The sequence below is a fragment of the Bos javanicus genome, chromosome 16 (genome assembly GCF_032452875.1).
Source record: "Bos javanicus breed banteng chromosome 16, ARS-OSU_banteng_1.0, whole genome shotgun sequence".
NCBI lineage: Eukaryota > Metazoa > Chordata > Mammalia > Artiodactyla > Bovidae > Bos > Bos javanicus.
This window is the reverse complement of record NC_083883.1, coordinates 47,715,430-47,740,227: the sequence shown is the minus strand read 5'-3', so window position 1 is coordinate 47,740,227 and position 24,798 is coordinate 47,715,430. Positions and strand designations below refer to the sequence as shown.

Here is a 24,798-nt window from a genome sequence, read left to right as displayed (position 1 = left end):
AAAAGACTCTGATGCTGGGAGGGATTGGGGGCAGGAGGAGAAGGGGACGACAGAGGATGAGATGGCTGGATGGCATCACTGACTCGATGGACGTTGAGTCTGAGTGAACTCCGGGAGTTGGTGATGGACAGGGAGGCCTGGCGTGCTGCGATTCATGGGGTCGCAAAGAGTCGGACACGACTGAGCGATTGATCTGATCTGATCTGATTATAAATCACAGTATCACAAAGCCACACCTGAATGAACACAGCATCAGAACAGCAAAGAAAGACAAGCCAAAAAAGTGTGGTGTTTACTACAAAGGATGTTCCCCACCCCAGCTCGTCCTGATCAGTTACAAGGCTAAGGTTTCCACCTGATACATCCCCAGAAGGTAATGGAGTATGTAGTTGGCTCCAGAAGAGGCTGAAACCTGAAGCCTGGACTTTGAATAGGTGGAGAGGCATGGCCCATCTCCCATCCCATACCCACCCCCCACAACCCACCCCCACGGTCCAGTGGCCCAAATGTACCAGGACAGGGCAGAGCTGGTGGGGGGACCAGATCCCTACCCTCAGGTTTTCCCCAGCCCCCATTCCTGGATGCCAGACAGGCATACACACCAGGAGCCCTTCGGGTATCCACAAAATTCTATGGGGGGAAACTTAGGCTCCCCAGACCCCAGGGCAGTCTTACAAGCACTTGGTCAGCGAGCACAACAGCCTGGCCTTTGGGGCACCGGAAGTGCACTTTTCTCTAGGCACCTGAGGTGCAGAGAAGCTCTCGGCCTTATGCTGAGTATGGGAGATAAATCACACCTGAGCCTTTTAATCCTAAAGGAACTCAGTCCTGAATACTCATTGGAAGGACTGATGCTGAAGCTAAAGTCCAATACTCTGGATACCTGATGCAAAGAACTGACTCATTGGAAAAGACCCTGATGCTAGGAAAGATTGAAGGCAGAGGAGAAGGGTGCGACAGAGGATGAGATGGTTGGATGGCATCACCAACTCAGTGGACGTGAACTTGGGCAACCTCCAAATGGTGATGGACAGGGAAGCCAGCTGTGCTGCAGTCCATGAGGTTGCAAAGAGCCGGACATGACTTGGCAACTGAACAATAACAAATTAATTGCACCCACTTATAAATCAAAAGTAAGCAACAGCCATTTCTAGGGCAGCTGGCAGGTTAGGGCTGTCTCCATCAACCAGTTCCAAGCTTTAGCAGCATCTAGCCTGATCAAGGCAGGTCAGGGCAGGTGATGAGGCATCCAGTGCCCATTGTGCTGAAGGTCATTCAAGGTCATTCTTGCCCTCAGTTTCCCCATCGGTAAAGCAAGGATGATTCCTACGTCCGCTGGGGCTGAGAGCTAAGCAAGTAAGCACGTGGGACGCAGGGAGCAGATGGGAACAAAGTGTCAGCTCAGGAAGTGGATGCTGCCTCCAGGGCATAGGGCTGCAACCACATAGCTGGTGGCATGCTCTGCTCCCAGCACAGCCAGGAGGAGGGACAGTTAGTCTCTGAGGAAGTTTTCTCTCCTGGACATGTCCACTCCCAGTCTGACAGCTGCCTCCCATCTTCCGACTTCTCTGACACTCCACCACCTGCAGCTTCCCAACTCTCAAAGTTTCTTTTTTGGTTTGCTTGTTTTGTTTTTTCCATCTTTTTTTCTATTTTTTATTTTCTTTTTAATTGGAGGAAAACTGCTTTACAATATTGTGTTAGTTTCTGCCATCCATCAACATGAATCAGCCACAGGTTATACATGTGCCCCCTCCCTCTTAAACCTCCCTCGCACCTCCGACCCCACTGTACCCCTCTCAGGTTGTCACAGAACACCAGGTTTGAACTCCCTGCATCACACAGCAAACTCCCACTGGCTAGCTATTTTAAATATGGTAATGTACATGTTTCAATGTCACTCTTTCAATTCGTCCCACCCTCTCCTTCCCACGCTGGGTCCACAAGTGTGTTCTCTGTGTCTGCATCTCCACTGCTGCCCTGCAAACAGGTTCATCAGTACCATTTTTCTAGGTTCCATATATGTGTGTTAAGACATGATACATGTTTTCCTCTTTCTGACTTATTTCACCCTGTATAAAATGGTCTAGGTCCATCCACCTCATTAGAATTGACTTAAATGTATTCCTTTTTATGGCTGAGTAATATTCCACTGTATATATGTACCACAGCTTCTTTATCCATTCATCTGTCAATGCACATTTAGGTTGCTTCCATGCCCCAGCTATTATAAATAGTACTGCAGTGAACTTTGGGGTTCATGTGTCTTTTTCAATTATGGTATTCTCAGAGTTTATGCCCAGTAGTCAGATTGCTGGGTCATACAATAGTTCTATGCCTAGTTTTTTAAGCACTCTCCATACAGTATTCCACAGTGACTGTATCAATTTACATTCCCACCAACAGTGCAAGAGGGTTCCCTTTTCTCCACATTCTCACCAGCATTTATTGTTTGTAGATTTTTTGATGACGGCCATAATGACAGGTGTGAGGTGATATCTCACTGTAATTTTGATCTGTATTTCGCTAATAATGAGTGATGCTAAGCATCTTTTCATATGTTTATTAGCCATTTGCATGTCTTCTTTGGAGAAATGTTTGTTTAGATCTTCAGCCCAATTTTTGATTGGGCTGTTGGTTTTTCTGGTATTGAGCTGTATGAACTGCTTGTATATTTGGGAGATTAACCCTTTGTCAGTGGTTTCATCTGCTATTATTTCCTCCCATTCTGAGGGTTGTCTTTTCACCTTCCAACTCTCAACGTCTGAAACATGGCTTAGACGGCCAGTCATGCCAGCTGGCCCCTGGCCTGCCACAAACCTGAACCTCTGTGCCCTGAGGGGTCAGATAGGGCACCAAGAGGTCTGGGTTGTGTGGCCTGGCCCTGGGAAGGTCCCCAGCAGAGACCTGCCACTTGGGAGGCCTGGACAGAAAGAGCAGCCCCTGCCACGGGACAGGCTGAAGTCACAGAACAACCCAGAGAAGGGAGAGAGGGGGGCCTGGAGGAAGGGGTAGAAAAGCCAGTGGGGGCAGGGTAGCGCTCAGGGAGGCGAGTGGGAACAGAGGGACACAGACCTCAGAGACCTCATACACAGATCACACACAGACTGTCCTCTTCTCAAGGAACTGATGCACGGTAATGTCTACACCACATCCCACAGGGCAGGCCCTGTACTGTGGCTCATGGATTTCTGGGTCAGGGATCAACGAACCTGGGAAACAGAGTTCAGAGCAAGCTGGGAGAAGCTGGAAGAAGCCGCAGGCGAAGAACAGTCAGGAGGTTTGTGGTTTCAGCACACCACTCATCAGCCTGTGACCTTGACCAGTAACCCGGCCACTCGGCACCTATCTCTCAGTCTATGAAAAGGGATTTCCACAGGCAGAAGAATTAAACTGGATCCTTACCTCACACCGTCTCTGAGGAAGAAATGGAAAAAGGTCCAAGCCCTAATGTAAGAGCCAAAACCGTAAAACGCTTCAGAGAAAAACACAGGGAAGCTCTGGGACTCGGGTTTGGCAGTGCCCTCCTAGAGAGGACAACAGAAGCACAAGCAGCAACAAGGAGAAACAGCAAAACTGTAAAGCTTCTATGCTTCAAGAGATAATAATCAAAAGTGAAAAGACAACCCACCGAACGGAAGCAAACCTCTGCAACCCATACACTTGAGAAGGGATCTGTATCTGGATACAGAAGGAGGGACTTCCCTGCAGTCCAGTGTTTAGGACTGTGCGCTTTCACGGCCCAGGGCCCAGGTTCAATTCCTGGTCAGGAAAGGAACTAAGATCCTACCAGACAACACAGCACAGCCAAAAAAAAAAAAAATACAGAAGAGACGCCTACAACTCAATAATAAAAACACAAGCCAACTGAAAACACAGGCAACAGACCTGAATAGACAATTCTCTAAATGTACAAATGGCTGATAAGTGCATGGAAAAATGTGTGTGCATGCTCAGTCATGTCCGACTCTTTGCCATTCCATGGACTGTAGCCCGCCAGGCACCTCTGTCCATAGGATCTCCCGGGCAAGAATATTGGAGTGGGTTGCCATTCCCTTCTCCTGGGGATCTTCCAATCCAGGGATCAAACCCCAGTCTCCTGAGTTGGCAGACAGGTTCCTTACCACTGAGCCCAAGGGAGTATCACTAATCATCAGGGAGATCCCCACTGAAACCTCAGTGAACCACCACTGTACAACCGCCAGGGTGGAGACAGGCTGAAACCACAGTGAACCACCACTTACAACTGCCAAGGTGGCTACATATAGCAAGTATTGGCGAGGATGTGGAGCCCATGAGAGTGAGAAGGAGGCAGCTGCTTTGGAAAACACTCTGGTACCACCTCCAAAGATTAAACAGAGTAATCCTTTGACCCAAAAATGGAACTACTGAGCTGTTTTCACTCACACCACTTCTGACATCAATTGGATGGGGTTGTTCCTCACACCAGCCATTTCTCCAACTCTTGGCCATTAGCCAGGCGCACTACAATTGGATTCATTCCTGACCCCTCCTAGGGCTTCCCCAAAGGCTCAGTGGTAAAGAATCTGCCTGCCAATGCAGGAGACACAGGAGACATGAGTTCGATCCCTGGATCAGGAAGATCCCCTGGAGGAGGAAATGGCAACCCACTCTAGTATTCTTGTCTGGAAAATCCCAGGGACAGAGGAGCCTGGTGGGCTACAGTCCATGGAGTCGCAAAGAGTTGGACACTACTGAGCACGTGACCCCTCCTCAGGCTGGATAGTTCGCTGGAGCACCTCACAAGACTCAGGACTCAGGGTTACGTTTGTTGTTGTTCAGTTGCTAAGTCACTTTGCAACCCCATGGACTACAGCACACGAGGCTCTTCTGTCCTCTACTATCTCCTGGAGTTTGCTCAAATTGATGTCCACTGAGTCCATTCATGTCCATTAGATAGTGATGCTATATAACCATCTCATCCTCTGCTGTCCCCTTCTCCTTTTGCCTTCAATCTTTCCCAGCAACAGGAACTTTTCCAGTGACTTGCCTCTTCACATCCGGTGGCCAAAGTACTGGAGCTTCAGCATCAGTCCTTCCAATGAATATTCAAGGCTGATTTCCTTTAGGATCGAATCTTCCTGCAACGCCAGAGACCAAGGTTCCATCCCTGGGTCAGGAACATCCCCTGGATAAGAGAAAGGCAACTCACTCCAGTTCTTGCCTGGACAATCCCATGGACAGAGGAGCCTTGCAGGCTACAGTTCATGGGGTCGCAAAGACTAGGATACGGCTCAGCTATTAACACTATACTATGCTCCAGTAAAGGACAGAAATAGTATCAACCTAACAGAAGCAGAAGATATTAAGAAGATGTGGCAAGAATACACAGAACTGCACAAAAAGATCTTAATGACCCAGATAGCCACGATGGTGTGATCACTCACCTAGAGCCAGACATTCTGGAATGCAAAGTCAGGTGGGTCTTCGGAAGCATCACTATGAACAAAGCTAGTGGAAGTGATGGAATTCCAGCTGAGCTATTTCAAATCCTAAAAGATGATGCTGTGATAGTGCTACACTCAATATGCCAGCAAATTTGGAAAACTCAGCAGTGGCCACAGGACTGGAAAAGGTGAGTCTTCATTCCAGTCCCAAAGAAAGGCAATGTCAAAGAATGTTCAAACTCCCCCACAATTGTACTCATCTCACAAGCGAGCAAATTAATGCTCAAAATTCTCCAAGGTAGGCTTCAACAGTACGTGAACCAAGAACTTCCAGATGTTCAAGCAGGACTTAGAAAAGGCAGAGGAAGCAGAGATCAAACTGCCAACATCTGCTGGATCATAGAAAAAGCAAGAGAATTTCAGAAAAACATCTACTTCTGCTTCATTGACTATGCTAAAGCCTTTGATTGTGTGGATCACAACAAACTGTGGAAAATTCTTCAAGAGATGGGAATACCAGACCACCTGACCTGCCTCCTGAGAAATCTGTATGCAGGTCAAGAAGCAACAGTTAGAACGGGACACGGAACAATGGACTGGTTCAAAATTGGGAAAGGAATACGTCAAGACTGTATATTGTCACCCTGCTTATTTAACTTATATGCAGAGTAAAGTCACTCAGTCGTGTCCGACTCTTTGTGACCCCATGGACTGTAGCCTACAATGCTCCTCCGTCCATGGGATTTTCCAGGCAAGAGTACAGAAGTGGGTTGCCATTTCCTTCTCCGGAGTATCTTCCCAACCCAGGGATCAAACCTGGGTCTCCCGCATTGTAGGCAGACGCTTTACCATCTGAGCCACCAGGGAAGCATGCAGAGTACATCATGCAAAATGCCATACTGGATGAAGCACAAGCTGGAATCAAGATTGCTGGGAGAAATATCAACTGGTAACCTCAGATATGCAGATGACACCACCTTAATGACAGAAAGCCAAAGAGGATCTAAAGAGCCTCTTGATAAAGGTGAAAAAGGAGAGTGAAAAAGCTGGCTTAACATTCAAAAAATGAAGATCATGGCATCCAGTCCCATCACTTCATGGCAAATAGATGGAAACAATGGAAACAGTGATAGAGTTTACTTTCTTTAGCTCCAAAATCACTGCAGATGGCAACTGCAGCCATGAAATTAAAAGATGCCTGCTCCTTGGAAAAAGAGCTATGACAAACTTAGAGAGCATATTAAAAAGCAGAGACATTACTTTGCCAACAAAAGTCCATCTAGTCAAAGCTATGGTTTTTCCAGTAGTCATGTATGGGTGTGAGAGGTGGACCATAAAGAAAGCTGAGTGCCAAAGAATTGATGCTTTTGAACTGTGGTGTTGGAGAAGATTCTTGAGAGTCCTTTGGACTGCAAGGAGAGCCAACCAGTCAATCCTAAAGGAAATCAGTCCTGAATATGCATTGGAAGGACTGATGGCCAATACTTGGCCACCTGATGAAAAGAACTGACTCACTGGAAAATACCCTGATGCTGGCAGGAGGAGAAGGGGACAACAGAGGATGAGATGGCTGAATGGCATCACCAACTCAATGGACACGAGTTTGAGTAAGCTCTGGAAGTTGGTGAAGGACAGGGAAGCCTGGCATGCTGCAGTCCATGGGGTTATAGTCTGACATAACTACATACTGAGTTGAACTGATTACTCTCTAGTGACTAACTTACCCCAAAGCCCTCTCCTCCAACCCCCAGGTCTTGGGTGGGGCTAAAAGTCCCACCCCTCCAATGCTGCCAAAGTCATTCCAAAGATCAGCCCCTTCCTAAAACTGCTATCTCTGGGCCACCAAGCACTAGTCATCTCCTTAGCATACAGAAGATGCTCTATCCAAGGTTTTCCAACATTTTCCCAAGGGTTTTAGGAACTTGCCAGGAGGATAAAAAACATTCCCATCCACCCTACGGAGAGAGTCAATTCCTAGGCAGGTTGATAAGAAGTCTAGGGGTCCCCAAGGAGAGAGGGGTCTGGAATTCTCAAGGAGAAAGAAAGGACAAACTTTTTCCCCTCTACATTCCTTAGGATTATATAACAATAATGTATCCTGCTTGAGGACAGTCTCTGGAAAAAACCTTCTAGCTAATCCTGTTATCTTAAAATGTAAATTATGGGAGTAGGTCTGCAAAGGTCTTTACAACCTCCAGATATTCTTCTGATTCATTGTAATGACTAATTGTAGAGTATATAACTCCATTGCTAACACTAGCAAGGGGGTACTCTTTCTGCCCCCTTCTGATGCCTATCTCCTTTATACTTTAATAAAACTTTATTATACAAAAGCTCTGAGCGATCAAGCCTCTGGCCCTGGACTGAATTCTTCTCCTCCAGAGGCCAAGAATCCCAGCATCTTTTAGTGGTTCAGCAACAACCTTTCACTACCACACAGGGAATGTTAAGGGTTTTAGGAGCTCTGTGCCAAGACCTAGGAACAAAAACCAAATACACATTTCTTATGATGCCACCCAAGAGAAATAAAAACATATGTCCACATAAAGGCCAAAAAGCTGGAGACACTGATATGCATCAGCTGATGAACGGATAAACAAGGTGGTAAGGTAAGGTAAGGTAAAGTCTCTTAGTTGTGTCCAACTCTTTGTGACTCCACAGACTGTAGCCTACCAGGCTTTTCCATCCATGGGATTTTCCGGGCAAGAGTACTGGAGTGGGTTGCCATTTTCTTCTCCAGAGGATCTTCCCAACCCAGGAATCGAACCCAGGTCTCCCGCATTGTAGGCAGATGCTTTACCGTCTGAGCCACAAGGGAAGTCTTAAACAAGGTGGTACGTATGCATAAGTGGAGTATTATGAAGGAAGCACTGACATGTGTGACAACACAGATGAACATTGAAAACATGGTGCTGAGTGAAAGAAACCAGACACAAAGACCATATCACTTGGCTTCAATGACATGAAATGTTGAGAACAAGGAGATCTATAGAGAAGGAAAATGGATTAGGGGGAATGGAGAGAAATGGCTTTTCTCAAAGAGGTCACAAAAATGTTCTAAATTGGTGGCAGTGATGACTGCCCAACTGTGGATGTTCAAAAAGCCACTGAACTGCATACTTCAATGGATGACGCATCAATGGGATGCAAATTACAACTCAATAAAGCTGGTACAAAGGACCAGAATCCGCCCACTGGAGGAGGTTTCTCCCAAGTTCACTACATTGCCAGAGGATTAGCCAGTCACATGAGGACAGCTACCCCAGCCTCCCTCAACAAGTCCAAAAAAAAAAAAAATCCCAGCTCAATGAGGGGAGAGTAGGGGAGAAGAGCAGACACCGGCAGCCCCCTTTGGCAGCCTGAGCACAGGCAGAGACCTGCCAGTACAGCAGCCTGCTCCGATCTCAGGGTGCTCTGAGCTCCATGCTCATCCCAAGCTCTCAAAGCCCACCTCCTCCAACAAAGCCGAGTGGGGTCCCTGAGGAAAAAGATGCCAGGTCTCCACTGAGGATGCATACACAGAGGGGCATGCTCAATCCCACAAAACACGCAGTTCACAACACCCAGCACCCACTGTCCACTCCAAACACTTACCAAGAAATCCTGAGTCACATGGCCTGGGCTGGACACCAAAGGCCTAGCATGGGTCAGGGCACACAACGTCCCTGTCATCCTACCTTGTAATGACACCAAATTTAGACGACAGAGCAGATCTGGTTCCAACAGCCTGGATGGAAGCCCAGCACCTCTGCCCGGGCCTCAGGCACCACTCCTGGGCAGTGACTGGCCTCCTGAAGGCAGCCTGCCTGCCCAGCGCACAGAGGCAGAGAGCCCGGGTGAGCAGCCTCATCCTGCAGAAAGCGGCCCAGACTGTTTACCCTGAGCCGGCACCGGGTTTAGCCCCCGCCTCTCTACCTTCAAGGTACCCCCCCAGTGCTCAGAAATGCTGCAACTTTCGCACTCCCGGAGCGCCTACTCCCGGGATGGCCCCTCCTCCACGCAGCTGGCAGCTGCCGTGGCTCTCACAGGCCGCAGGGCCCAAGATACATCTGTGACCCAGCATGAAGTCACTGAGCTGGGCTCTCTGATGAGCAAACGAAGAATAAAGGTATCCACAGGATCACAGCGTGGTGGGACTGGAGGAAATGGGTGGGGCTGTAAACCGCGCCCACGAAGGTTCAGCCTCCAGGACCATCAGTCAGGCAGGCAGGCAGACAAGCAGGAGCAGCCCCAGCCCCCGCCCGCGCCCCCGCCCGCTGGAAGGGCCTCCGCACAGCAGGTGGACACGAAGGCTGGGTCCAGAGAAGGCTGGGTCCAGAGACCACTCAGGTGAGCAAGACGCCACCACCTCAGGGCGGAAGTTCATGGTCGCCATGTGAGGCTCTAGAGCCAAGGAAGACACACGTTCCCTGCCCCGGACTCCCAAGAAACAGAGGGTGGAGCTGTGACTCCTTTTTACTACTTTTTCTTTGGCTATGCTGGGTCTTAGTTGTGGCATGTAGGATCTTCCTGGACCAGGGATGGAACCCGTGTACCCTGCATTGGCAGACGAATTCTTAACCACTGGACCACCAGGAAAAGTCCCTCCTTGACCAGTAAGGAACAAGAGACTTTATTGACCTCTCTCCCCTTCCCTCTCTCTTTCCTCTCCTTAACCCTTCCTATCCTTCCGTTTTTCTAGTCCCCCGGTCCTGGATGCAGGAATCTGGTTGAAGGGCCCTCAGCCTGAGCTGAGGATTGGAGACTGATCACCTCCTCTTGGCAGAGCACTCGAATTCTGGTTCTGGTCTGGTCTGGTCTGATTTCTGGTAGAGTGGAGTTCCAGTCCTCCCTTCTCTGGGGGCCCAGGGAAAAGTCCCGTAACACCTGGGTATCTGTAGGTGGCAGGAGACGTCTGTAAGGCCACCCCTTTCGCCCCCCCCCCTCCCGCCTCCTCCCCCTTCTTCTTTCAACCTGGCTTCCTTCCCTCCTTTTGAAATCTTTGATGTTAGTACTTGGATCTGAAGTTCTGTGTCTCTATAGGAGGTTTTCTGAGAAACTGTATTCTTATATTTAAGGGCTTCCCTGGTGGTGCAGAGGTTAAAGCGTCTGCCTGCAACGTGAGAGACCTGGGTTCGATCTGTTAGGTAGGTATGTTAGGTAGGTAGAATAGGGAAAAGGAGTCCAAAATGGCGGTGGCTAAAAGACAAGGAAGGTCCGAGGACCAGAGTGAAGACTTCAGGCAGAACAAACAGCACTCCTGGCTAAGCCCAATTTACATAGGGCAGGCCCAGGTGGAGGGAAAAAACATATAAAAGGAGGAGCCAAAGCGCTTTCTCACGGACTCTCTTTCCCGCGTGCCTGCGCTCCTTGTGTGACATCTATGCTGCCGTGACTCGGATATAAGCTGGCTGAAACAACCTCTGCGTGGAAGAGGCCAAGCACAACAGGAGCCCAACTCAGCGAAGCTCCCACGCTAGAAGCGGAAGGTGAAGAAACCCAGTGCTGGGGAAAGCCCATCGTGCTGGAAACCAGGACAGCGAAAAATGAACTCAGCAGAAAGCTCACGCGGCCCAGTCTCAGATTCCAGGAGACCTCCGGTTAAGGTAAGAGGTCCTCGCTCCTATGGCTGGAGGGACCTGTACAATCTCTCGTTTCTTGTTTCCTCGAACCTCCCGCAAACAGGCGGGTGGCAGGGGCACAACTGAGGGACTCTGGAGAGGCTATTCCTCAGCATGTCCCAAAGGCGCTATCTGCTGAGCCCCAGTAGCTGTTACCCAAGCCGGTGGGGGTTCTTCTGTCCTTTCTCTTCTCTGTGCCAAGGATCAGACCAATGAAACTGCGAGCACTGGTCAGATATTTAGCAAATCTTCCAGTGGGCTATGTAGGGGATTCCTTGGCACATTTTTCCCACTGCTTTTTCCTCCTGTCCTTCAGCTCTCTCCCGGGACTCAAGCCCGGCCAAAACTAAAGAAACTCAGGCTCTGATGTCTCACTGTAAAAATTCATTGAGATACAAAGCGATAAGAAGTGGATTTGTTAGGACCCAGAGAGAAGCCACCCTTCAGGGTGTGAACCGAGGGCAAGGCCATGGTATTAGGCCTGGCTAGGTTTTGTGAGGGGATCATCCCAGCCATAGGGGAACCACCCACTCCTCCCTCTTCTGACCTTGTGCCTTGGAGCTGTCCTGCCACCTCTGGGTGTGTCTGTTGCCTTATAGATTGGGGATTAAGGTTTACTTGAATTTGACTTGTCATCTTGGACCCAACTGATTCTAATTGGTTTACATTATACCCTTGTGCTATGTCATTCTTTCAAAGGTTGTGCTTTGCCCCCTTCCGTCCTGTTTCATGCTCTTTTCCTAAGCCCCATCCAGACCCACAAGGTTGCCTCTACAATCTTCTGAAGAGACAACCAGAAAATAGGTGGCCTTGGGAAGGAAATACTCTATAATATCCAACCCCCTAATCCTACCCAATACTGGTCACACTGGAGATCTTGGGGACACCCAAACTCCAGTCTGGGGGGTCCCAGGAGGTCGTCACGCCTCGACCTGCCCAGGGACCCAATCCTCGGGAGGCCATCACGCCTCGACCTGCCGGGGGATTCGATCTCTAGGAGGCTGTCACGCCTCAGCCTGCCTCGGGATCTGCACCCTGACCTGGGGACGCCTGGCTCTCAGGTTGTAACAGTTCTGGGTAGGATAAGCTTTAGAAAGACTTACCCCTAAGGAAGTCCACCCATGGAAACATAAAGAAGCCTATTACTTGTGGGACTGTGCCCAGTCTTAGCAATAACTCAGGAGCCCAATGAGAACCCCATTGCCTTTCTGGAGAGGCTAAAAGAGGCACTCCAAAAGTTTACCAACCTGGACTTAGACTCTTACGAGGGACGGGTGATTTTAAAGGACAAATTCCTGTCCCAGTGTGCATCAGATATCAGAAATAAGTTACAGCAGCTACAGTAGCAGGACCCTGCTGCCTCTTTAGATGAGATGGTCCAGACAGCTACCAATACCTTTTATAACAGGGAACAGGAGGAGGCCAAGGCCCAGAAGAAGGAGAGAAAGAAAGAGACAAGGCATGCCCAGATGCTGGCCGCCCTCCAGAGAAGCCCTATGGCAAACCCCAAGTCCTTGAGGGACAAGGCACGAGACAGATGCCTAATCTGTAGACAGGCGGGGCATTGGGCCAAAGAATGGCTTTGGACAAGTCTCCTAGAATGGCTTGCCACAAATGCCATCAACTGGGACACTGGGCAGCACTCTGCCCTCAGGACCCAAGAGCCTCAAGGTCAAGCGCCAAGCCTACCCTCATGATGGTTCAAGAGCACTGAAGCGGGCCCGCTCCAGCCAGCCTGCCTGTCACAGATAACCATCACGGGGCTGGAGCCAAGGGTGCAACTGGATGTGGCAGGTAGGTCCGAGGATTTCTTGGTTGACACAGGAGCTACCTACTCTGTCTTGATCTCCTACTCCAGAGCCTTCTCCTCCAAAACCTGTACCATTTGGGGTGCTACAGGAAAAGCAACTACTAAAAGATTCACCCGAGCATTTCTTTGTTGCTGGGATGGACAAATATTTTCTCACCAGTTTCTGGTGGTCCCTGAGTGTCCTACCCCCTTATTGGGAAGAGATATACTCACTAAACTGGGGACCACCCTTGTGATGGGAAGTTCTTCAGCCCCTAGAGCTCTGCAGCTCCTGGTTACTACTGAAGAACCCATTACACCTTCAATAGAGAGGGACCAAAAACTATGGGAAGACAAAATTAACCCCCAGGTGTGGGATCAGGGGATTCCTGGACAAGCCTACCAAGCTGAACCGGTCATCATTGTCCTCGGAGATCCCACTTGGTTTCCTAACCAGAAACAATATCCTCTCAAAAGAGAGGCTCGGGAGGGACTACAGCCTTTAATAAATAAATTCCTTGCTTGTGGGCTATTGGTCCCTACCAGTTCGCCGTGTAACACCCCAATCCTCTCAGTAAAGAAAAAAGATGGAACCTGGCGAATGGTTCAAGATCTCCGGATCATAAATGAAGCTGTAGTCCCCCTCCATCCCACAGAACCCAATCCCTATGTAATCTTGGGAGAAATCCCACCCAGTGCCAAATGCTTTACAGTCTTGGATCTCAAAGATGCATTTTTTTGCATATCACTGGCTAAAGAATCCCAATACCTTTTTGCCTTTGAGTGGGAGGCCCCAGGAGAAAAACACCAACAGATGACTTGGACAGTATTACTTCAGGGCTTCAGAGATAGCCCCCACCTGTTTGGACAGGCCCTTAGCCAGGATCTCCTAGATCTGGACCTGGGACCTAATGGGAAAATATTACAATACGCAGATGACCTACTAATCTGCTCTCCAGATGAGAAAAGTGCCCAACAACATGCAATTCAGGTTCTAAACTTCTTGGCAGAAAGGGGATATAAAGTCTCCCGTGCTAGTCGAGACAAAGGTCACTTACCTGGGAGTTCAGATTACACACGGGCCCAGGAGGCTGTCCTCTGATTGGGTACAAGGAATCCTCCAGTTGCCCTCCCCCACGACTCGAAAACAATTGCGAGCTTTCCTGGGGCTAACTGGTTATTGTAGAATCTGGATACCCAACTATGGTCTAATTGCCCAGCCCTTATATGAAAGCTTAAAGGGACGAGATGATTCAATCCCACTGATGTGGGGAACTCCTAGAGGCTACACTAAAACAGGCCTTAACTCAGGCACCTGCCTTGAGGTTGCCAGACCCAGAAAAAGCATTCCAACTTTATGTCCATGAAAGGGAGGGAATAGCCTTGGGAGTGTTAACTCAAAGGCTGGGATCTGAGCCCCAGCCTGTAGCTTACTTATCCAAGAGGCTCAATCCAACTTCCCAAGGTTGGCCCCCCTGCCTTCGAAATCTTGCAGCTATTGCGATCATGATAGAAGATGCTTTAAAACTCTCCTTTGGGGACAAACTAACTATTTTTACCAGCCACCAAGTAAAACAACTCTTAAATGGGAGAGACCATTTATGGATGTCTGATCAAAGAATCCTCAGATATCAAGTAATGCTGATGGAAAATCCAGGCCTCACTATATCCCCTTGTGAGGTTCTTAACCCAGCCACCCTCCTACCTACCCCCGAGGGTTGTCTCCCATTTCACTCTTGTCTAGAAACCTTGGACCACTGGACAAAACCCCGAGAGGGATTGTCAGAAGATCCTCTGACCAATCCTGAGGAAATCTGGTACACTGATGGAAGCAGCTTTGTCGTGGATGGAAAAAGAAGAGCCGGGTATGCAGTAGTCTCCAATTTTGAGACCTAGAGGCTAAGCCTCTGCCACCAGGTACTTCAGCCCAATTAGCTGAGCTCATAGCCCTGACTCGAGCTTTAGAGCTGGGAAAAGGAAAAAGAATAGCCATTTACACTGACTTCAAGTATGCCTTTCTGGTGCTACATGCACATGCGGCTGTTTGGAAAGAAAGGGGCCCCTTGACCACCCGAGGGTCCCCAATCAAATATGGTGATCAGATTCTTCGACTCTTGGAGGAAGTCCATCTGCCCACTGAGGTTTCAGTCTCCCACTGTAAAGGACACCAAAAAGGGAACACGGAAGTGGCACGAGGGAACCAAGCAGCTGATCAGGCAGCTAGGAGAGCAGCATTACAGAACCATGACCTAATAGGGATTGCCACCTTAGTTCCACAGACTAATTTGCCAGAAACTCCTTCATATACTGAAGGTGAGACTCTTAAAGCTAAGAGCGAGGGCTTTCAAGAAGATCATATGGGGTGGTTCCAAAAGGAGGGACTCCTTTTTCTGCCTGGAAACCTCCAATGGAAGTTGGTTAACTCCTTACATGCCACTACTCATTTAGGAGAAAAGGCCCTCCAAAGATTACTAGAAAGGTCCTTCAGAGGAACAGGCTTCCAAACAACTATAATACAGGTGGTCTCCTCTTGTCCCACTTGCCAATTAAACAACCCCCAAGGAGCTCGAAGACCCGAGCTGGCCCAGCCCATCCAACGATGTGGGGCCTACCCAGGAGAGGACTGGCAGATGGACTTCACCCAGATGCCAGTTTCTCAAGGGTATAAGTACCTATTAGTTATGATAGATACATTCACAGGATGGATTGAAGGCTTTCCCACCCGGACTGAGAAGGCTGAGGAGGTGGTAAAAAAAAACCTGCTCCATGAAATCATTCCAAGATTTGGTCTGCCCAGGTCATTACAAAGTGACAATGGGACATCATTTACTTCTAAGGTCACCCAAGGAGTCTCGAAAGCATTGGGCATTACTTATTATCTCCATTGTGCCTGGAGGCCTCAATCTTCAGGAAAAGTAGAAAGAGCCAATCAATTCTTAAAATCAGCGATAAAAAAGATAACCCAGGAGACCTCCCTGGGATGGAAGGAGGCTTTACCAATAGCTCTCCTCCGCACCCGCATTGCCCCTAAGGAACAGGCTGGTCTTAGTCCTTATGAGATGCTATATGGGAGACCTTCTGTTTATGTCAATGACCTCTTCCTAGATCCAGAGGTTCAGACCCTCCAGTCTTATACCATAGCCATTGGGCAATTCCAACAGGATATACGCTTGTGGGGTATGAACCAGGACCCAAAAGATTCTAAAGAGTCACCACTATATGCTCCAGGAACTCAAGTCCTAATTAAAATCTGGAAAGATGGGTCCCCAAAGGCTCAACTCCAGCCCACGTGGAAGGGCCCCTACCCTGTAATACTTTCTACCCCCATAGTCAAGGTACCAGGACATGACTCCTGGATTCACTACTCACGAGTCAAACCATGGAAAAAAACAGAAGAGGACACTCAATACACCTGTGAGCCCCTGGGAGATTTCAGATACCTATTCAGAACTACCAGTGAGTGCCATTCTAATGAACACCCCTAAAATCTGGTTTCTGGGGATAAGATTTCTCAGGATAACTCTAAGGAGCCAACACAGCTTGACAGAGACTGTACTCCAAGACAGACAGGAGATATATCTTCTGATCCCTGAACAAGGAGGGACTTGAGTTATCGTGGCGATGTGAATTTAAAATTGACCAATGTCCCTACTAGTCCTTGTTATGCTATATGGATGATGCTTATGATTATTCCATGTACTGTCAGTTGTCTAACCTGTTTTGTCTCTGCCCGGGTCAAACAGCTACAACATGCAGTGCCAGTTCAACAAAGGTACAAAACTACAGCCGACCACGGAAAACATCACATGCCCTTGGACACCGCTATAAGGACTACCTCAACGCCCCTATTCCCAAAGAATTGGGCCTCCCATCTCTTGAGGGGGGAATGTTAGGTTAAGTAGAATAGGGAAAAGGAGTCCAAAATGGTGGTGGCTAAAAGACAAGGAAGGTCCGAGGACCAGAGTGAAGACTTCAGGCAGAACAAACAGCACTCCTGGCTAAGCCCAATTTACATAGGGCAGGCCCAGGTGGAGGAAAAAACATATAAAAGGAGGAGCCAAATCGCTTTCTCATGGACTCTCTCTCCCGCATGCCTGCGCTCTTTTTCTTTCTCTCTCTCTCTCTCTCTCTCTCCTGCTATCTTCTAAATAAAATAGAGCTGTAACACTGATTTGCCTAAGATCTGTAGCACGGTTTGTCCAAGACCCGAGAGCTGTGCGCGCCGAGCGCTTCAATGTCCGTTGCTCCAAATCTTTGTTGTGACAAGACAAAGAACCGAGGAACATACACTCGCGTGACAGATCCCTGGGTTGGGAAGATCTCCTGGAGAAGGAAATGGCAACCCACTCCAGTATTCTTGCCTGGAGAATCCCATGGACGGAGGAGTTTGGTGGGCTACAGTACAGTCCACGGGTCGCAAAGAGTCGGACACGACTGAGCAACTTCACTTTCACTTTCTTATTCTTTAATGTGGACAATATTAAGAGGCTTTCCCCAGTAGAGAGAAGGCAGTAGGTTCCAAAGTCCCCAGCAAACAGCTTCAAAAGGTGGGCTCTGGCTCCCCTCCGGCTTCCAGGTGTGACTGATGCAGGGAAGAAGCCTATTTTGACTCCACAGTGCAACTGTTTTTTTGACTTGCTTTCCATTGCTTTTGTTATTATAATCATACTTAACGGCGGGCCTGGAAGACCCTGCCCCTCTGCTTGACTGTAAACTAAGGAGCCTTTGTTCAGCTTCTGGAGAGATAGTTTGTCCCAGACCAAACCAGTCGATCCTAAAGGAAATCAATCCTGAATATTCATTAGAAGGACTGATGCTGCAGCTGAAACTCCAATACTTTGGCCACCTGATGTGAAGAGCCAATGCTTTATAAAAGACCCTGATGCTGGGAAAGATTGAAGGCAGGAGAAGGGGACGACAGAGGATGAGACGGTTGAATGGCATCATCAACTCAATGGACATGAGTTTGAGCAAGCTTTGGGAGCTGGCGATGGACAGGGAGGCCTGGTGTACTACAGTCCATGGGGTCACAAAGAGTCCACACAACTGAAAGACTGAACAGTAACAAGCTGTGAATAGAAGAGATTAACACACCCCTTCTAAGGCTGGCCATTCCCTTGGAGATGTTTTATAAGACTGAAGACCCTTTCACTTTACTTCCCCACTGCACCTCCTTCTCCATTCTGCCTTTTGACTTTAGTTCCTCCTTGTTTCTTTCTCTCTGATGTATAAAAGAACCTACATCCAGACCCCAAGAAGATGGTTATTTTGAGGCGCTAGCCTGCCATCTTCTCGGTCAGCTGGCTTTCCGAATACAGTCATTTTCCTTGCCTCAACACCTCATCTCTCGAATTCACTGGCCTATTGTGTGATGAGCAGAGCGAGCTTGGACTTGGTAACAAGACTGAAAGAAATCTCAGAGGGCACAGGTTGGCATTTGTAAATATCTCAGCATTTCCTCCAAGAGATGAAGACTCTGTTTTAAAACCAGACTACAGGAATTCTCTGGCAGTTCAATGGTTAGGATTTGGCACTTTCACTGCCAAGGCCCCAGGTTCAATCCCTGGTCAGGGAACTAAGATCCCACAAGCCATGCCACAGGGCCAAAGAATAAAAATAAAAACAGAACCACAAAACAATTACCCACCTAAAACAATACAAATTCATTAATATAACTTTTTCTAATTGGCTTTACTCAACAGCTTGTGAATTTGGCAGCATCCCATTTAATAAGCAGAAAGGAGATCCTCTCAATAGCACTAAATATCAAGTAAGTGCTCAAGTTTCCTCAGCTACATTCAAAACGTTTTGAAATCTGCAGTTGTGAACACTTTTCTTTTTGACTGCACTTCATAGCATGCAGAACCTCACCAATGGACTGCCAGAGAATTCCCCTTTTTTTTTCTTAAGGTGAGGTAATTGCATTGTAGTTATGGCTTTTTAAAAAATAGTAATAACCTTTACTGAGGTACAATGTGTGTACCATAAAATCACCTACAGTTCACTTTTGAAAAGTGTATACACCTGTGAGGGGAAGCACACTCTGAAACCGCCCACCCTGGCCAGGCAACCCTAGTCGTCATTTGTGTGAGTTATTTTACGACAGGAGAACCTCGTAAGGAACACGGAACTAGTAAGTCACCACCAACCGGAAGAGCTCAGCAAAGGTCAAAAGGAGACACCATATGTCTGACCAACTCCCAGAATCCTTTCTCTGGCATCCATCTTGCCTGAGCTACCTGTGTGCCACCACGAGGGTATGATTGACCAAGGACATCCCAGAAACTAACCCCATCACCATAAAACCCAAGACTGCGAGCCACCAGGCAGAGCAGTCCTCCTGGGCTCCCTTACCCTACTTCTCTCCACCCAGGCGCCCCTCGCCAATAACATCTCTTGCTTTGTGTCAGCTCATGTGTCTCCTCAGACAGTTCATTTCTGTGTGTTAGACAAGAGTCCTGTTCTCTGGCCCTGGCCTTAAGGGGTCCCCCTTCCCACCACACACCTGTGTAAGGGACCACAGCTGTGACGGAACATTTCCAGCACAGCACAAAGTGCCCTCCTGCCCCTCTGCACTTGGTTTCCCCCCAGCTCTGGCCCCTGGCACACAGGCCTGCTTTCTATCACTACAGTTCTGCCTTTTCTAGAATTTCTCATTAATGGAGTCAGATACTCAGTGTAGCTCTTTGAGTTTTGTGTGTGTGTGTATCAGTGATTCTTGCTGCTGTTGCCGAGTACTTTTCATTATCTCTTTATCAGACAATGAAGATGTGAGTTCTTTCCAGCTTTGGGTAGTTACGGAAAAAGTTCACAGGGACTTCCCTGGTAGTCCAGGGGTTAAGACTCCGTATTTCCACTGCAGGGCCTGTGGGTTCAATCCCTGGTCTGGGAACTAGGGTCCCACAGGCCTCATGGCGTGGACAATGAAAAACCCAGAAATTCCTTAGCATCTTTATCGAGGGACTAGTCAAGTTTCCCCCAAGTATCTCATAAACACTCTAAAATCAGATTTTGTTGATTTTCTACTGAAATCATTTGTATACAGGAAATCAGGATTTATAACAAGGTTCCTCTGTTGGTCAGATATAGGTAGCCTGTGAGTATGTGACCATAGAGTTTACCCTCCTCCTCAGGATACCTTTGAGAGTAAAAGGAAGTGGACCAGGAGGTTCATACACACAGTCACCACCCCAGGTTGGGACCCCCTCCCCAGAGAAAGCCCACCCACGGGGGAACGCAACTCCTGGGCTGCCTGGCCAGGTTACAGGCGGAGGTGGGATGGTGGGTGAGCACAGCCTCACCCATCACAGGCTCCCTGGGCTGCAAGGACTGCATCTTCAGCCACAAGCGCCCACATCTCCACAGGAAGGAAGCCAGCACTGGGCATCGTTTTATGGAATGTTCCAGAACACTACCTTCAAGTGTGGTTTCTCTAACTCAGATTCTGTGTTTTTATTAACTCTGCTGTGAGCCCAAAGACAAAGCCCCGAAGAGAAAAAAATTCCAAACAGGCCTACTTCGAAAATATTGTGAGTTCAGTTCTAGTAAAACGCATATCGCAATAAAGCAAATCACAGGACTGTTTTGGTTTCCAGTGCATACAAAAGTTACACTATTAAATGTGCAATAGGATTATGCCTAAAAAAATAGGGTACACCCCTTAACTTAAAAAACATTTTATTTTATACCTACGGCATGGGGAATATAGCCAATATTTATAACTATAAATGGAGTATGGATTTCCCAGCTGGTGTTAGTGGTAAAGAATCCACCTGCCAATGCAGGAGACGCAGGTTCCATCCCTGGGTCAGGAAGACCTCCTGGAGGAAGACATGGCAACACATTCAAGTATTCTTGCCTGGACAATTCCATAGATAGAGAAGCCTGGCAGGCTACAGTCCATGGAGCCGCAGAGAGTTGGACATGACTGAGCACTGACTACACTGCATAAATGGAGTATAACCTTTAAAAATCACATATCTATATCGTATATGCATGCACGCTAAGTCAGTCGTGTCTGACTCTTTGCGACACTATGAACTGTAGCTTGCCAAATTCCTCTGTCCTTGGGATTCGCCAGGCAAGAATACCAGAGTGGGTTGCCATGCCCTCCTCCAGGGGATCTTCCCAACCCAGGGATCAACCTGTGTCTCCTGCAGCTCCTATATTGCAGGTGGATTCTTTACTGCTGAGCCACCAGGGAAGCCCACCTATATTGTATACCTATAACTTGTATAATATTATACAGTAACCATGCTTCAATTAAAAAAATTTTTAATTAAAAAGAATTTATCACCAAAAAAATGCTAACCCTCAGGAATTCCCTGGTGGTCCACTGGTTAAGAATTTGCTTTGCAATGCAGGGGACATGGGTTTGATCCCTGGTTGGGGAACTAAGATCTCACATGCCTTGGAGTAACTAAGCCTGTGGACCACAACTACTGAGCCCATGCTCTGAAACAAAAGGCACCCTGGTGCCACAACAAAGAGCCCACATGCTGCAACCAAGACACAATGCAGCCAAATAAATGAATAAGTGTTTTAAAAAAATGCTAACGTGGCCAAAAAAATTAATAAATGTTTTAAAAAAAAATTGCTAACCATTACCTGACAATGCAAAGTGGCCACAAAACCTTCAGTTTGCAACAACAACAACAAAAAAATGCATTACCTTCATTCTGGAATTAAGTGAGACACAATGAGGTGTACCTGTACTAAATTCAGGTCCATCCATTCATCTTTACTGGCATATCTACCAACTGTACCTATCACCAATGCAATGGACATGAACTTGGACAAACTCTGGGAGGTGGTGAGGGACAGAAAGACCTGGCACGCTGCAATCCATGGGGGTCACAAAGAGTCGGACACAATTAGGCAACTGAACACCACCACCACCAGCCGTATACTGTCACCCTGCTTATTTAACTTATATGCAGAGTACATTATGTGAAATGCCATGCTGGAAATCACAAGCTGGAATCAAGATTGCCAGGAGAAATATCAACAACCTCAGATATGTAGATGACACCACTCTTATGGCAGAAAGCAAAGAGAAACTAAAGAGCCTGTTGATGAAGGTGAAAGAGGAGAGTGAAAAAGCTGGCTTAAAACTCAACCTTCAAAAAACAAAGATCGCGGTATCTGGTCCCGTCACTTCAGGGCAAATAGATGGTGAAAAAGTAGAAACAGGACAGATTTTCTTTTCTTGGGCTCCCAAATCAATGTGGACAGTGACTGCAGCCATGAAATTAAAAGGCAGTTGCTCCAAAAAAATAAAAAATAAAAGGTGGTTGCTCCTTGGCAAAGCTATGACAAACCTAGACAGCGTATTAAAAAGCAGACAAGTCACTTTACAGACAAAGGTCTGTATAGTCAAAGATATGGCTTTTCCAATAGTCACGTATGGATGTGAAAGCTGGAGCATAAAGAAGGTCTAGCACAGAAGAATTGATGCTTTCAAACTGTGATGTTGGAAAAGACTTGAGAGTCCCTTAGACTGCAAGGAGATCAGACCAGTCAATCCTAAAGGAAATCAGTCCTGAATATTCACTGGAAGGATGGATGCTGAAGCTAAAGTTCCAATACTTTGGCCACCTGATGCGAAGAACTGACTCATTGGAAAAGACCCTGATGCTGGGAAAGAATGAAGGCAGGAGGAAAAGGGGGCAACAGAGGACAAGATGGTTGGATGGCATCACTGACTCAACGGACATGAATTTGAGCAAACTCCAGGAGATAGTGAAGGACAGGGAAGCCTGGCATGCTGCAGTCCATGTGGTCCCAAAGAGTCGGACATAACTTAGCTACTGAACAATGAACAACAACCTTCAAAACGCAATAAATTGAAACGCAATAAAATGAGGTGTAATTGTACTAAAATTCAGGTCCATTTCATTCATCTTTATTGGCATCAGGTGCTTTGCTGGGCATTCCTGGCACAAGAGAAAACAAAGCAGTCCCTGAGCTCAAGACACTTAGGAGCAGATTTACATGGAAAAGCAGGGCAAGCAAAAGAAAACCTTGTAGACTTGACACATCTACCTACAAACAAAGGATTCCAGGTTACCTGCCCGGGAGGCTGTGTCTGCCAAGGTCTCCCTCCATTGGCTCTGTTGCTGGAGAGCTAACTACAGTCCCCACAAAGTTTCCCCAAGCTTCCCTTAGGAAACCTTGCCATCAGAGACGTACCAGGAATCCTGGTTTTTAAAATCCTCTCCTTACTACACTGTCCCATAAGGTAGCCACCAGCCACAGGAAGCCAGCCTGTTTACACTTAAACAAATTTAAATGTGGGACTCCCCTGGTGGCTCAGTGGTAAAGAACCTGCCTGCCCGTGCAGGAGACAAGGGTTCAATCCTTGGGTTGGGTTCAATCCTTGGGTTGGGTTCGATCCTTGGGTGGGGAAGATTCCCCTGGAGAAGGAAATGGCAACCCACTCCAATATTCTTGCCTGGGAAATCCCATGGACAGAGGAGCCTGGTGTGCTACAGTTCATGGAGTCACAAGAGTCCGACATGACTTACGCAACAATCCTCCACATCCAACTGCACCTCAATCGCCACTCAGTAGCCACTTGTGGCTAGTGCCCGGCACGCTGCAGACACAGAGCATCTCCATCACACTAACAGCTTGGTATGGGACATGACCTTTAACTTCATTTGGACCAACACCTAGGAGCTCCTACTAGGGGCCCATGCTGATGCCACAATTGAGCCTCACAACTAGATGTGAATGTGAGCTTGAGCAGTAGACAAAACATGACAGTGGGGGACTTCCCTTGTGTCCAGTGGCTAAGACTGTGCTTCCCCTGCAGGGGATGCAGGTTCAGTTCCTGGTCAGGGAAGTCCCACGAGCCATAAGGTGTGGCAAAAAAAAAAACACAAAAAAACCACAATGGAACACCTGACAGGGAACAACCCACCAGTTGCCTTCACTCCCTTGGCTAGCTGGGTCCAAGGCCACCCTGGTCCAAGTCTGTAACCTCTGAGAGCCTCATTTTCCCCTATCTGTAAAATGACAGAGTTGGGCTGGGAGTTTCTGGGGGTCATTCCCATCTGACATTCTAGAACTCTGGGTCAAACAAGGGAAAAAGCAATTTGTTAACAAAATATGAATTAGCATCACTAAGAATAAAACCAAAGAAAAAGGCTCTTCTGAGACTTTAAATGCTGTTGCAGAGCTTTCTTGTGGGGCTCAATCATAACGAGGGTACATGGGACTTCCCTGGCAGTCCAGCTGTTAAGACACCTCGCTTCCAATGCAGGAAGCACAGGTTTGATCCCCGGCTGCATCCAGGAAAGAAAAGAAGGAGACAGCACACCGCAGTGGCTTGCTATCCAAAGTTCAGGATCTGAGGTAAACTGCTCCTTTTGTTTACAACTGCCTAGCGCTAAGAGTTGGGCATGACTGAGCGATTTCACTTTCACCTTTCACTTTCATGCATTGGAGAAGGAAATGGCAACCCGCTCCAGTATTCTTGCCTGGAGAATCCCAGGGACAGAGGAGCCTAGTGGGCTGCCGTCTATGGGGTCGCAGAGAGTCGGACACGACTGAAGCGACTTAGCAGCAGCAGCACTGTGCTAAAGGTTTTATATCTCACAGTAACAACAGGCACAAGACAAGAATACTGAGGTCTGAAGCCCACACCAGCAAGAGGCCAAACTGGCATTCCAACCACGCCCTCAGCTTCCTGAGTCTGGGTCCCGCTTCTCAGACAAAAAAAGCTTCCATTTACTTACAAAGTGGAAGCCATTCTGCCAGGCCCTGGATAACACTTTGTTTAGCATCTGGAGCACGCATGATAAAATGAGGGTCAAAAAGTTAGCCAGCTTCCAAGAGGCAGAGGCCATATTCACAGCTAGACCTGGCACTGCCTTCCCCAGCCTTTAGAGCCCTTCAACACCTCCTTCTGAACCAAGAGCATGGGACAACTCTTGTCTAGGATGGTGGAGGTTGTGGGATCCTCTCCCTGCTAGACTGTGAACTCCCTAAGCTGGGA

The 24,798-nt window shown here is 47.9% G+C and overlaps 1 protein-coding gene and 1 non-coding gene across 5 annotated transcripts in view; one reads left to right on the top strand and one right to left on the bottom strand.

Moving 5' to 3' along the window:
* The window catches only part of ACOT7 (acyl-CoA thioesterase 7), a 108,603-nt gene that overhangs the window by 80,922 nt on the left and 2,883 nt on the right, over nt 1-24,798 (bottom strand). The window contains exon 1 of one of the 4 annotated variants that reach the window (XM_061382921.1): nt 9,086-9,273. The exons of the other annotated variants lie outside the window; for them this stretch is intronic. Within the exon in view, the coding sequence (XP_061238905.1) occupies nt 9,086-9,258 (173 nt within the window). The 5' untranslated portion in view covers nt 9,259-9,273. Of the gene's footprint in view, nt 1-9,085; nt 9,274-24,798 lie in introns of those variants that run through there. 4 annotated transcript variants of the gene reach the window in all.
* TRNAE-UUC (transfer RNA glutamic acid (anticodon UUC)) lies at nt 18,300-18,372 on the top strand. Its single transcript has one exon. It is a non-coding gene; the product is annotated as a tRNA-Glu (tRNA).